The sequence below is a fragment of the Styela clava genome, chromosome 10 (genome assembly GCF_964204865.1).
Source record: "Styela clava chromosome 10, kaStyClav1.hap1.2, whole genome shotgun sequence".
In the NCBI taxonomy this organism is placed as follows: Eukaryota; Metazoa; Chordata; class Ascidiacea; order Stolidobranchia; family Styelidae; genus Styela; species Styela clava.
In genome coordinates, this window is record NC_135259.1 from 8618915 (window position 1) to 8634138 (window position 15224).

The window sequence follows — 15224 nt, forward strand, 5'->3', positions numbered from 1 at the left end:
ATACGCGTATAATGATAAACGTCGTCCCTTGTTTTCACGGAAGCTTTGTACGCATACATGAACTTACCATCCATGTTTTCAAGACAAATTGAGTACGCAACTCGAAAATAAGCACTTTTCTTAGAAATAAGCACATCGTTACTTTATAAGACGCGGGCCGAAAAAGAAACACAAATCTTAGAAATAAGCACGATATAGTAAACCTGCATATAGGCTACTCACCTTCGTCGGACTAACTTCGTATCAAACAAACAAATACCTTCAACAGACAAATACCAAGCAATAGGGCTGTCCAAGCGAACCAAATAATCGAATCGCAAATTATTCGAATCGTTTTTCAACTAATTTTCGAATCGCTTAAATTAGGTACCGGTACATAAAGCGGAAACCACCTTTACGGAATGTTTTTCATCGGGCAAGCGGCAGCGCTCCGAGCTTAGACCACTCTCGCTCCCGGCTTAATTGGTTTCCCGATATTTCTCTCGCCTTCATTTTGTGATAAACATGTCGTTACTAATGCCCGCCCGGTGGCACGTGATTAGCCATTTCATGCATGGTCATCATAACAAGGTATAATCGGTCATGACGTTTTTGAGAGAGAACAAGGAGACAATTTAGAACCCGATAGTTCTATAAATAGAATCGATTTGAAGCTGTTGAGTTAGTTATCATAGGAACATGGTGCAGGCAACTCAAAGCTGAAACAGGTGTTTGGGATCCTCATGATGGCAATACCTTCTTTGAATGGAATTTGTAAGTTCTTATGATGGCATTACTGTATTATCCATCTATAAACCAAGACAAATAATTGCACTCTTGCATTTTGATGGCTGTTGTACACTAACAATATTATAGTCGTCAAATAATATTGTCGTGAACTAGCTTTGAATTTTTAAATGCAATTTTGAACTTGAGTAACAGTTTATCTATATTGATGGTTGTTATTATTTTGCTGAAATTTACACAAAAAAACATGAGACTAGTGGATAGGATTAGAATAGCATCTACAGGCTTTACATGTCCTATTAAAACTGAATCCATCAAAATTGAGATTGCAATTTTTGAATAGTGCAATTTTTACTCTCAACACTCAACAGTTTTCAAGACCCAAATTTTGGAGTTCTCCAATTTTTTTGACCAGTTCATACAAGCGTGTGATCTCCTTTCAAAAATCTGAAAACATTGTATTGCAAAATACCAGCAGTAAGTAAGATGTAACTGCACATACGTTACCACAACATCGAGATTCAGGCCTTTATTGTATAATAGAGACAGATTTAATATTGCGCAATAATGTTCGATTCGAATCAAAAAAAATTTCGATTTCGGACAGTCCCACCAATCAACATACTTATCGATCTAACAATATTTCCAATTTGATCAAAACACTGCCATAATATTCTTTGCCTGGAATTCTACCATTCAATGAACTTGCACATTATGCACTGATTTCAAAATCATCCGTGTGTACTTTTTTGTAAAACTGAGTTGCATTTTGTGAGTCGATTTCAAATGAGGTGTCCTTCACACAATTGAAATTTGCTGTTACATCTTACAAATTTAGAATCCTTAGCGGATATAAAGTAGATTTGAACTAGGAGACACCCCTGCATCGGCATTTTAAATAGTTCCCAAAATTACTACAGTCGTTAAAAGAATTGACTTTTTGAGATGTTACTAATTCTTTTGCTTCGCCAAAAACCTCTAAAATGCCCATGATAATTGCATTCAAAGTAATCAATCGACGCCGTCATCGCAATGAATAGATTTGATGAAAGTGGACTAATATTGATTTAACATACATTACAATTATCATATTTCATCATGATCCAGAGAACAAGTTCGTGCCGGTCACTGATTTTCAAACTCTACAAAGCAAACGGAGTTAGCGGGTCGTGATATGTTAAAATTCTTATTGCTAGCGCTCCGTGGCGGTATTATCAGACATGCGCATCAGCCAGTCACGTTGAAAAATCTTGTATAGGTTTACACGGTGTTATAGAATCGGAGAAACGTTTCACTCGGCTCTGAGTAATTCAATGAAAACTCGACCCCGACCTTTTTCTGCGAGTTGATAAATTTTTTACTTTGTTACCAGCCCTTAACTAAGAATATATGAAAATTAAATTACCAATTTTTCTGTTTGTGGGCTATTGGTATCGTGTCCAGAAGTGAAACCTGGAAACCATCAATTTTTTTTTTGTTTCCGTCAAACATTTTGCATTTAAGTAGATTTATGCGATCAAATAAATATTTGCATTCGTAGAAAATACTTTGGGAAAGATTGGGTATTTTGTGGCCCAGCATATGGCGTAGCTAGCTGTGGCGCGTTCCCGAATGCCTGGCACATGAAATTTACATATCAATAAATATTTTTTGTTGCACGCTTTTGGTTTGATGAAATATCATAATTTTAGAGTATTAGACAAAATTATAAATATGGCTCTGATGCGTTCATTTCAAATTAGTGTTTTTTTTTCAAAAAGACGCTATGGTATGGGATACCAGCAGAAAAAAGCAGTCTCAAACACAACGTAAACAAGCCCTTAATTCAGTTCGCCACCATAAAATAGTTGATAGCGTTAATTTTTGATAACTCCGAATAAAATTTCGATGTCTTAATATCTCGTTTCAACCCAACCATAAATTTGATGCGTTTTGAAAATGAAAACAGTTGTCTTACTCTAACATATGCCTATATTTTCGATTCATTCTGAAATCGATTTTTAATTCTTAGATTCACCGTCCCCCTATTAAATTTTTGGTTACAGAAATGCTTCGAAAGATATTTCAATCAAGATTACGGGCGTTGGAAAAATGAAACCAATTTTCATAGAGTTTAAAAAAACACATGACGTGATTACCTTGCGTGTCATCATGTTTATCGATATTGACAGCCCATAATAAAAATGAATCAGCAATGTTATTTACGTCATTGGATAATTTCGGTAACGCTGTCATTTTGAATAAAGTTTTTTTTTTACGAATAACACGTTACGGGAGGCGTTACCCAAGCTTATTATTGTGAAAACTAAAAATAATTTTCTGCTTGAAAAAAGTTGAAATTTGTCTGGTAATTTCATATATAAAATAATTATTACATCTTGACTCATGCACTTACAGATGCAAATATATCGACAGGGATGTAGGTGCATATGCAGTTATTTTTCACAAACATAAGTCCGTGCGTATATGTGGTGTTACAAAATTTATTCCATTTTCGTCAGTTGATACGTAAGTTAAGAGAAATCCCCACATCGCTGAATCAACGGATTTGCGAATGGCACTAAGACGACAAAGAGTAAGTAATGTTCAGTAAGTTAACTGTAATGCATGGGTTATTGTGATAAGATATATGTTTAATATCTTCATGACTTGAGGCTCGGGAAATATTTTTCTGAAGAAGATTGGTTTATTGGAACTATATAACTGAAGTTAATTGTGATGCGTTTGTTACATTGACGATATGTGTTGGTTTACAAGTCATTATATTAATAATATCCTGAGATAGCCCCAAGCTTCGATGTATCTGAGATTAGAAAATTGATATTGTAGTTTTATATAAACTGTTGCAATTTGATATGTGGTATATAAGGCAAATAAAAAGATTATATGTAATATTATGCTTGCAGTCAGGTATAAAACTTTGATAAAATGCGAGCCGGGGACGAGCGAAGACAACAATGAAAACCCTATGTTTTAGTGAAAATGAATATGTTTTATCAGTAGATAGGCTAGTTGATAGGTTAGTTTCAAAAGGCGGTGTGTGTATTACAGTCATACTGTGACTGAACTCGCTGCCAGGCATCTCACTGCGATGGCCTGGTTATTTATTAAGCTTCTTCAAGCTATTGCAGCGCAGTGGGTTCGAGTTCTTGTCAGTAAGGCGATGGTCTAGATTTAGAAGTTGAGCAAGGATTTGATATGGATAAGGAAGAATTCGTTGCCTAATATGTAAAATACTCAAATTCTGTCGTATAATATAAGAAAAAATTGAGAACAATAAGATCACAAAAACTTTGAAAAGAAAGCAATGCTGCATCATTCAATAACGGTACTTTACAATTAATGTATCAATTGAATTTTAACAAATCGCCCCTACTTGTATCTCGTTCACATAAATTGAATTTTATCAATTGATTTATTAAAAGTACAAATTGCATACGAGATGATCTGAACTTTTGAAATATCAAGTAGGTTCAATTCAGTTCGTAAATGCATTATCGTGCCCAGCGTAGAACACAGTCGTAAGGCGTGCAGATAATAAGTGATCAACAACAATACAAATTACGCACTTTGACGCATTACCATTCAAAATATGATGTGTATGTACCAGAAAGGTCGAGTTGAAAATATCTATTGAAACTATAAATAGTAATGATAGTTTCAATTGACGAAAGACGTTTGTTTTTTCTAGAAAAGGGCATATTAATAATTTTATATAACGTATATTGATAAGCAGAATATATGGAGATGCGCGTAATGAAGTTAGAATACTGAGTAACCCATATATATCAAAATCGGCTCAGGGAATCAGACCTCAGGTTGTGTTATGATATGAGTTTGTTTAGTTATCTATTCAACAGCGTCTTGGTCATGCAGCTTAAATTATTTTTGCCACAGAGCGATTGGATCATGCACATCCTGAATAAACCTTTATATACAATCAAGGATGAATATTAAAAATGGTATGACAAGGCCTTACGAGGATGAGATATTCATGACGAGTTAGGCTATGATATTCGCGTATATTCGTTGTTATTGGTTTAACCCTGCTAAAACGCTTAAAAACAGTGAAAAACCGTCAAAAAACACCAATAACCCTGCTAAAACGCTAGATTTTAATATAAGTTATTTTCATCGTCAACAAATACAGGTAGTAAAATCACGTCAAAATCGCTTACTACGCACATTGAATCTTGTGCTAAATAAATATTATTCTACTTCAATATTTTAAAGATGGTCTAGCTAGTGGATAATTTGTTTTATTTTTCGCGTACATATCTTGTAGTTCATTTAAAAATTCATCTAAATAATCTGCTTATTTTTAATAGTGTAAATACCCAAAGGGCAAATCTATATTATTTCAATGCATCAATCTTCAACAATAAACAAAGAAGATATTTCGTGACCGTGTCTAACATGAAGTCGTCGCAAACCTGTCACAGCCCATTCGTTTATCGTCTGAATCTATACTGTGTTTACATAATCATCCTTGTATCCATCGTCATGATCGCTAACCAGGTATGTGAACCGAACGTGTTGTTTATGTCGTAAAAAATTTAAGCCGGATATTTGGCAACGGAGATTAATTTCTCATAGACGAATGTGAATTTTGTTCTCATACTAACTATGCCTAGTATGATATGTGACTTTGTCGTTGCCAATTGACTGCCAAAGACAAAATTATGGATTTCTGACCAAGAGTAATTTACGTTGTGGTAAATAGTCCCACTTTTGACCAAGCATAAAATCATTAAATCAATTATCAAAATCGACCTGAATCATTTTGTCGATTCAATCTTGATGTATACAATATAATACCCAGCGAGCAGTTATCTTAATTTTACAAATGTGAGCTAAGATTTTGAATGACAATTTGTACATGAAATAAGTATTATAATACATCGGTTTACTTTATATTTAATAACTTTTCAATTTGATTTAACGTATACTATGAGAATCTTGTTTATGAACGTTTGATTTGAATCATTTGAAATTTTCAAGCTAAATCCTCAATCCCATGTCTAATATAAATTTTCAGAACAATATATCCTGTTGCGAGGATATTTATTCATCTAGCTAGAATAAGCTGATCATATGTGTATCACGTTCTAGAGGGAGAAATTTTCGCCAGAATTTCATTTCATGTTTTTGAGTGAATGCTAAAAATATTCTATCTTGAACTTACATTTTGAAAAATGAGAAACGTTTTTAGGCCATTTTAGCAACACATTTAAAAATCGTGCTTCCTTTCCGCGGAAATAAAATTGAGAATACATTTTAGTTTTGGTTCGACAGTAAATACCATCGATTGATCCTTTCTGACGTCTTCTTTCAGAAATTATCAAATTTTATGCAAATTTTCCACGCAAATAGTTTCATCAATAAATTCCTAAAAATAAAACTTTTATCAAAATTCTCAAAAAAGTGATTATTTTTTAGAATAATCGAAGTTGAATAGGACATTTTTTATTATTGGCCAATTCTATTATATATTTTCGCAATTCCTATAAAGTCAAGTATACATTTCTTCCAAATATCACTTCTGTGCTTTGTGTAATAATTCTTGAGTCATCGCTATAATCTATTTTGATAAGTTTAATGAAAATAATTTTCACGTTTCAATCAAAAAAGCATATTTGTGTTAAACGTTCGCAAACATAAGTCAGCAAAAGTACTGAATTCTTTTTTAGATAAGTATCTTATCATAGATTTGACGTCACCGTGGTTCTCATTCTAGTTGTTTTTTAACAGTGCAACCTCCTTTCTTCATTTACTTACAAACAAAGAAAAAACTCGTTCAGAAATATTTTGAATGTTCGATTTCACTCGGAGTCGAACTCGAAATTAGAAACAAAGGAAGATGTGAATGTTCGAGTTGTAGAAGAGTTTCAAAATTTTAATGGCGATTATCAAGATATGGTTATCGTTGAAGTAGATGAAGCATCCGATGAAAACTCGACAGGTTTTGAATATGTTACTGATCAACCACTTGTTACCACATTCGGAAACATTTCGTTTGAAGATTACCAAACTTGGCAGGAATATCTGAAAACAAAATCAGGTAATATTTATTGTGATAAACACAATAATTCATATTCGACTTATGGTTAATTTCGACTGAAGCAGAGCATGATATACAGTATATACGAGGGTAAAATCAATATGTATAAAAATAGGGCTATATTTAACCTATGACACCCGTCTTCCTTCTAAACATTATATTATCACGTGCAGTTACGTACACAAGTAATGCTTTGATATAATGCTATTTTTCTAATATACAGAATTTGAGTGGTTAGTCATTTTGAATTTATTTTATGTTTCGCACATAATCTCCGTTCATTCAAAACGAGTATCACAGTTCACACAATGTGTTTTAGCACGGGGCTCTCCAAACATGGGTTCTCGGCCCCCGGCGGGTCGCGAAAGGGCTCAATATGGGTATTGGTACCTATTAATGTCAGAACTAGCAATACATCTTCCGCCTTTTGCCCCCACTTGTGTGTAAAAATCATTTTCGAAGCTAACTCATGTCATCACCGAAATGAGGCCAAGTTTCGATCTTTTGTGCGAGAATATGCGAGCACGTCTCATTTAAGTTCCAGAGGGTCGCGACGAAAAATGTTTAAAGAGAACTGTTTCAGTGTAATCCTCTTGGTTACGATATTACGGGGTCATTTAAGTCCATCATTATACAAAGTTAACACATGCGCCCTAAAGCTACAGACTTAAAAGCCGCTGAATAGACTTTTCATACAGCTTACTATTTGTTTAGTGGACTAAAAATTAAATGTTGTGCTTTATTTCATTTCTCTAAAATATTTGATACTATTTTTATATTCAGAATATTCTGACGAAAGTTCGTCAAAGCTCGACAAATTTATGCCAACGATATTATTCTGGAATCCAAAACAATTTCCAGACAGTATGATACCGAAAGAACCTATTTGTGGGGGTGGATGCAACATCGTGACAGATCGAGGGCTGTATAATGTTAGTGATGCGATTCTCTTTACGATGAAAGAATATAATCTGACTGATTTGCCGAATAAATCATGGAGGTAACTAAAAATGGTTTGCTTTTATGAATATTTAATATTTAAATTAAATTACCCGAAAACAGTCATACAGCAGTGAAAAATTGTCTCTTTTATTTTCATTTCAAATGTGGAGATCCGTTAATTAATTAAGCAATTGCAGTCTGCTGGTAGTAATGTTGCGAATGAATTTTCATTCGAGTACTCTGATGACAAAATACTTGCGAAATCAACTCAATTTCAAGTTATTAACTTCCTTATGAGGTATGGATATAGCTGCAAAAATCGAGTACATCGGCCGTTTCCTTATGTAATGCATCTCTTTATGGGTCATACTTTATTAGCGGTTAAGTTGTGAGAGATAGAATTTAAATACTGAGCACGCCTTTTTTAAATAGGGTTAGCATACATGGTCTCGATCGTCACTTGAATGGCTACTCCGTGGGTGGATAATGAGTTATCAAAGTATGAGCTTAATCTTTTGAGCACCTTCACGAAATGTGTACTGCTGCCTTTGTTATATGTTGAGAAATGTTTTTTAAATTAACACGATATTCGAAATATTCATAGACATCCCAATCAAGCGTACGTATGGTGGTCTGAAGAGAGTACATGGACTTCCAAGATCATGTATGAGAAGAGGTTGGATCAGATAGAGGAAAACTATTTCAATTGGACAATGACATTTAAACGAACATCAGACGTAAATGCAATGATGATTCCGTATAAAGCCCGTGACTTTGTACGCCAAAGGCTATATGAGTAAGTAATATGTAGCCATTTGAAAATAGTCCATTTTGAACCAATGAAAAACACAAAATACCTTCAAACCTATGCTTTTCTAAATATATTTTCGATTTTAGATATAAAAAGCTCCATCCAACTTCAACAGACACGAAAGTTTTACCCGGAGACGAATTTATCCCATCAGGACCCAAAACAGCTAGAGAAATTTCCTATTATAAATCCCAAGCATCAAAACTATTGCAACGGAAGATCAAAACGGCGGCATGGGTCGCTACAAATTGTGGCTACACAGCTGGAGCAGTGTTGCGGAGAGATCTTGTAACAAAATTGCAATTCCAAGGTCTTCAAGTAGATATCTACGGTGGATGTGGCAATGAAGACGTTCCCAAAACATTGGCAGACTTTTCTGAAATGCTATCAGAGTACAAATTTTATCTTGCATTCGAAAACGCGTTACATTGTCGGGATTACATCACAGAAAAATTTTGGTATAACGCACTGTACGCTGGGGTAGTTCCAGTAATATGGGGTCCTTTGAAAATAGACGTAGAAGCAGTTGCACCTCCAGATTCCTACATTCACGCCGAAAATTTTGATTCGACGGAACACCTTGTTGATTATCTTATACAACTAAGTAAAGATGATGAATTATATATGCGATATTTTACATGGTGGTGGAAAACTCCTGGATATTTTCCTATTTTTGGAGTAACAGAAACGAAAGAAAGCATAGGTAATAAAGGTGCCATGTTTGACTTTGAAATGAACGGACTCTGTCATCTTTGTAGTCTTTTAAACAAAGGTGTTCATAAGAAATATAAAAAATCTATTCCCTCTCTGCATAAGTTTTGGTACACAAATGAAACAAAAACTTGTATAAGTCGAACCCATAATGCAAAATTTGAAATTTTTGGAAGCAAAAAAGCCAAAACCCCTTACAAGATAACAGTTGTTTAGTTTTGGACTGGTCCCCAGGGTGACCGTACATTTGAACCCACGTACATTTGAACCCATGTGTATATCCACGGGTTCAATCTATATGCGGGTGCTAAAACCCATGGGTTAGGGTTAGTGTGGGTTCAACTATCCGAAAAACAAAAAAAAATTCCATAGGTGCAATAGCATACAGGTGCAATTGCCAAGGGTTCAAATGTACGTGGGTTCAAATGTAATGGAACCGGTCCCCAGTCTGGTACTGAACTAAACACTTTCACTGCATTCATTTATTTATTTTAACAAGCTAATATTGTTGCTTTGATTACATGTGTTTGAAGAACAGCAAGAACTAAATCATTTATTCTACTTTCTAATATTGTGCAGAATTGATTTGCAGTTTTTTTTATATTTTTTGCTTTTATTTTCTTACAAATGCTATTGCACTGTGTTGTGTTTTACTGTCATTGACATAATAATATTTATTGCTGAACATACAGAAATATTTGCTTCTTAAAATTATCGGACTAAAATGATATAAATTTCCACAGACAAATATAAATAATCAGCCGGGACCCCCAGTTTGGAGATCCCTGATATAAACGGATCCATGATGTGATTTTAACATATGCCTGTTCGAAGTGCTGATTTTGTTTGGATAAAGTACTTACAAAAAAAAAAGGAATGGCATTGCCAGCAAGCAAAGTCACAGTTAACGTTGACGGATTTCCACTCCTGAAAATATGTTTTTTTGTTGCTGCCGGTAATCTTGCCATCAAGCAAAGCCACACATCCTTCCTCAAAATTGAGTTGCTTGTTGCTGTCGATAATAGAAATATAGGATTTGGAGGTAACTTGAAACTGCCGACGGCGCGACAAAATGGAAGGAAAGAGAGGTTCCACAAGTCGCTAATATGTATTTAAACTACTGCAGCGCTTGCCAAATGCACCGCCCGTTAGAACTAGCATAAGGTACAAAATAAGTACACAGAATTTCATAATCGGACACGTTAGTGGACATAACGGTCGTTTTGGTAATTTGTTGTTGTTGTCTTTGACATAGTTAATAAAAAGTCTCTTTACTTTTTTATTACTGGACCAATTGCTTTGAAATTTTCAGTACTTAAAGATGGATTTATTTCTAGAAGGCTATCACTTTTATTTATTTCTAAATTTTCTATGAATCCTATGAGATCTGCAATTTCATTCAAAAATTCACTGTATTAACTTTTACGCATGGGAACACTGATTTAGCACTTATCTCTAGCGTGACGGCTGATTCTGAAAATCCTTGCTACTGGAAACTCGGAAGTTTTTTTGAGGGTACCGGTAACGTCAAAGGTAAATGACTATTTCGCTATGGTCTACGCGTCCATATATTGAAGCATTGCTCTCTTGTTGCCTTTGACCTAATGGAAAATTACGCCGACGAGTTCTCACTATACTAGTTACTACGTCATCAATGGAACATACTAATTTGCGTTCGATTTCGGCAGGATTGTCTTTTAAAAATTCGAGTCTCGCAAACGAAGTCCACTTTATGCAAGCTGTAAACGCCAAAAATCATAAAAAATTATATATATAGAATGAAATTTGCCACAAAAATGTTTGCGTGATAAACCACCTTTAGATAAATAAGATGCGGTGTTTTAGCGCGTATGAGTGCCAAGTTCGTTAGAATTAGTAATCAATGAAATATCTCCACTTATATATTTGTCTACAAGAAATTAGATATGAGGCACCACACTTTTCAAGGCCGGAATATTTTATCTTAAATTTTTTTGCGTACTCACAATATAGGATGTCGCAGACATCTATTAGAATCTCGCATAACGTTTAGTAGCGAGACGACTGATGTTCAAACAATAGAAGAGTATTGAAAAATGGATTGTGGCTGATTGATTGATGGCTTCTTTGAGCTCGATTTTGTTCAAGCCTTTGCTGACTCAAGCTATGCTTGCTTCGAGTCACATTCCACAGGCTCAAGTTGAATAAAATGCATAAAACGACGTGGTCGACTCAACTTGACAACGAGCTTGATCGACTTCATTTAAGTGTTAAGAATAATTGGACACGTAATGGACCTATGTATCGTTTTGGTATTTTTGTTGTTGTGGTTGTTCTTTGACATAGTTATGAAAAATTCGCTTTTCTCTTTGATGACTGGACCAATTGCTTTAAAATTTTCCGTGGTTAAAGATGGAATTTTTCTCTAGAAGGGTATTACTTTTACTTATTTCTGAATTTCTGCAAGTTCTTGCTTCGCAAATATTTTGCTGTACTGCTACCGTTAAGACTACTGCTTCGCTTTGGTCTACGTATCCATATATTTAAGCATTGCTCTCAGCGAGTAGCCGATTTTGTAAGTCGCAATGTTTTACATAAGTAGGAAATTTCTTTTGTTGAGACGAAACACAGTGATACCAATGACCCAAATGATTAGTACCTTAAAACATTCGAATATTAAATCAAAAGACATTCTAGTTGGCAACAGATAAGGGTATTGCATGTATTCGGTGTAGACTCATATAAGGTAATTGGATCTCTCCCAATATCGGCCTTCCCATAGATTCAGCGGAGATATCTCATATTTTGTAATCATTTCAAAATACCACACATATTTTTTACCAATAAATAAATATATTTAAAAGCACAAGGAAAGACGTAAATCTTACAAAACCATAGGGACAGTTATAAAGTAGTTATCACACTCTTCGTAAATTTCCTCGTCAAGTTTTTTGAGGAAAATCCTATATAGGGGTAACAATTCATGCAAACAATCAAGTTTTTCTTGGATATCCATAAGTTTCTCCTCAAGTCGACGTAAGTTATTAGATTCACCGGAACGACAGCAATTCGGAACCAGGAATTTTCTAATCTTACGAAGAAAATTCTTCTTTTTTGATTTTTTGTTCTTAATTTTCTTCAACAACAACTTTTTCTCTTGCTCCTTATCACGCAAAGCCTGAACGATAATAATTATCAAAATACACTAAAGAAAATTATCCAAGCAAATAATAGACTAGACAACATCTATACTGATTATATCAAATCAACTATTTGTGATAAATTTATTAATTTTTACTATGTAGTATATAGAAAACACTGTAATGATAATAAATGTGTGTTAATACATAAATATGTGACTAAGTACGCAACCATCAATATACTTACTATAAAACCTACATTTTCAGTCTCTATTTCCATTTTAATAAAAAGATGTGTTCGATCCAAACGACTCATTTGACAAATTTTATCATATGTTCCAAGTGTGGTGGTATTTTTTAACTGAAAGGGTGTAACCTCCACAAGCGAAGGACAAGAGATAGATTTGCTACATCCCTGCAGGTCAGAACTATCCACACAAGCAATATTCCAATTGTAATTGAAAACAGAACCATTCCCACAAAAATCCCGGTCTCGTAGTAAAGGACCAGAATTTCTTTCAATGTCATGTCGCGTTGAATACTAAAAAATTAAAACAATTTGAATGATCAAATTAAGTGATAAAGCATACACAATTGTAACCTTTAATATTCATAACGAACTTTGGTACAAAGTATTATTCTCTTGCATAACTTACCCAATTCAAGCAGTTTTCGGATTTTGAACCCAGGACATTTTTCTGTAATTTTTGCGATTTTTCAATGCTATTTCTTCCTTTTGCAACGATGTTCATTGTTCCGAGTCCTGTTCCTAGAAGCAAACAAAAATGTGAAAAACATTCTAGCCAGGGGACAAAAACATTTGAAATACACTATAGCTCCATGGAGCCATTTGAAAAAAGTTCGAAAACTATAATTATATGTTCATTTTATTCACATGATTTACAAGCTATATACGCATGTAACGGTTTCACCTTCCAAAGTATCCGTGAATTCCGACGAAATTGAACAAATTTCCTCCTGATCACACTTCACCGATATTCCGTCCCTAACGGACAAAACGTCCCCCGAACACGTGATAAACGCCGGCATTGGCGTTGACAAGATGCCATGCTTATTTATGTCGAATATCTAAAACAAAGTTTATACAGAATATATTAGTTAGTAGCGTAAAAGGTAGAACAGTAAATTAAAATATTTACCCGGTCTTCTTCAAACAGGTCTCTCAACTCTGAAATTGATTCCTCGAGGAAAGAATCAGTAGGTTCGAGCATTATTTTTGAAGTTAATGGTAATTTCACGGATGTGGTTATGCTTTCGACTTTTTTTGGATCTTTATCGCTGTCTTTTTCAACAGTAATGCGAGTCTTTTAACGAAAAAGGTTATGTTGTAAAATTTATGATAATATTTAAATATCCATCGAGTACACATGGTTAATTATTCGTTTGCTTATGATTGAATATAATTATTTTTTGCTACCTCATCTGATAATTCAAGTTTTATTGAAGAAGAGTTAGATTTTTCGTTTTCTTCTGCCTCGAATTTTTCTGCATCTCTATCACATATTTCTAGCATCTCAGAACATTGACTCCCCGTGTTCGTTCCCATATCGAGTGCTTCGGAATGTATCTTAGGATTACGGATCGTTATTTTCTCGGTAATGCTCTCTTGTTCAATATCATTTCTATGAGATTCATTCATTTTTGCTTGCAGGCATAGGACCGCATCCACTTCTTCAGTTGATCCATTTACAGCAAACGATACTATTCAAAAAAAATTGATGTAATTGCAATCTGATGTTTCTGATCGCTATTTATCAAGTACAGATCATTTTATTCACAATTTCTTGTTTTTCATGTTAGCAAAAAAAAAAAAATTCAACGTTATCTATCTGAATTCGGGAAAATAACAATGAGTTATCCCAGTATTTGCATTTACTAACTTACACCCAACGTACCCTTATCGTCTTTATCGACATTGCTACCTATTTTGAACGAAGTATTTTCTTCTCCACTTTTACTAACTGAAGTAATCTTGCAGATTTCAATATTTTCGACAGTCCTTTTGAGTCGCGGATTTTCCAGAGTTTCTACTGGTGGATCACACAGATTTTTAAATGTTTCCTGTAGAAGTGGATATTTGAATGGATTTTATTAACAATTAGCAAGTATAGTTTTCCAACCGCATTGCAATGAACAGTATTTTATATACGCCATATTTTGCCAAACATACTACAAATAAAATATTTTGCTTCTACCCAAAGTGTTTTTGTGTTAATTAAGTTATCCCCTCAATACTTTGGCATCGATAAAAAATTCGATCTCACTCGTTTTGAAAAATGTTGTTGAAGTTTATTTTTCTGAAGGTAGCCAACTCTCGTTGGTCCTTTGCTATTGCCTGCTCCCTCTGATTCGGGAGCATTGAAGCGGTTGATAAGGGATTGAACTGTCCATATTGGATAATCTTTTGCACAAAATCCCACTTTCAATTTCTTCTTGGCAGGGGTTAACGATGTAAACTTTCGGGAATCGTTAGTCATGGTACAGGATGACGTCTTTGGGGTGACACAATTGTCACGTGGTGATTTATTGTTCATCACGTATGTAGGATACTGGTAAAATAGTAGACTAGTTTTGTGCGGTAACACAAATAATAGCTACGAAACAAATAAAATTTTTACTTCTTCATGTAATGTATGGTTGGCATCAACAAGGTTTATTTTGAACCTGAGAACTAGACTACTTAACGACCGAGATGAATGAATTCCTGAACCTTTGAGAAATCAATCTTCAATACATATCTAACTTACGAGTATTCTCACAGCTCCCGAAATAAATTTAGGATATAGAAATGAATGAGTTTCACTTCACGTAGCAACGGTCGTTGTCAAGTAAC

General features: G+C 34.4%; 2 protein-coding genes across 2 annotated transcripts; one reads left to right on the top strand and one right to left on the bottom strand.

The window, feature by feature from the left end:
- The first annotated feature begins 3197 nt into the window (after positions 1-3197).
- On the top strand, positions 3198-10598 carry LOC120338385 (uncharacterized). Its single transcript, XM_039406370.2, has 6 exons — positions 3198-3301; positions 5055-5244; positions 6478-6787; positions 7571-7787; positions 8334-8525; positions 8627-10598. Exons 2-6 carry the CDS (start codon positions 5143-5145, stop codon positions 9465-9467), a joined length of 1662 nt encoding a protein of 553 aa, XP_039262304.2. The 5' UTR covers positions 3198-3301; positions 5055-5142; the 3' UTR covers positions 9468-10598.
- A 1514-nt stretch (positions 10599-12112) lies between these two features.
- Positions 12113-14868, bottom strand: LOC120338331 (uncharacterized). The gene is made up of 8 exons (XM_078117190.1): positions 14656-14868; positions 14287-14452; positions 13809-14092; positions 13531-13695; positions 13303-13459; positions 13027-13139; positions 12630-12911; positions 12113-12408 (listed from the first exon to the last, which is right to left on the bottom strand). Exons 1-8 carry the CDS (start codon positions 14866-14868, stop codon positions 12115-12117), a joined length of 1674 nt encoding a protein of 557 aa, XP_077973316.1. The 3' UTR covers positions 12113-12114.
- Between the last annotated feature and the right edge of the window lie 356 nt (positions 14869-15224).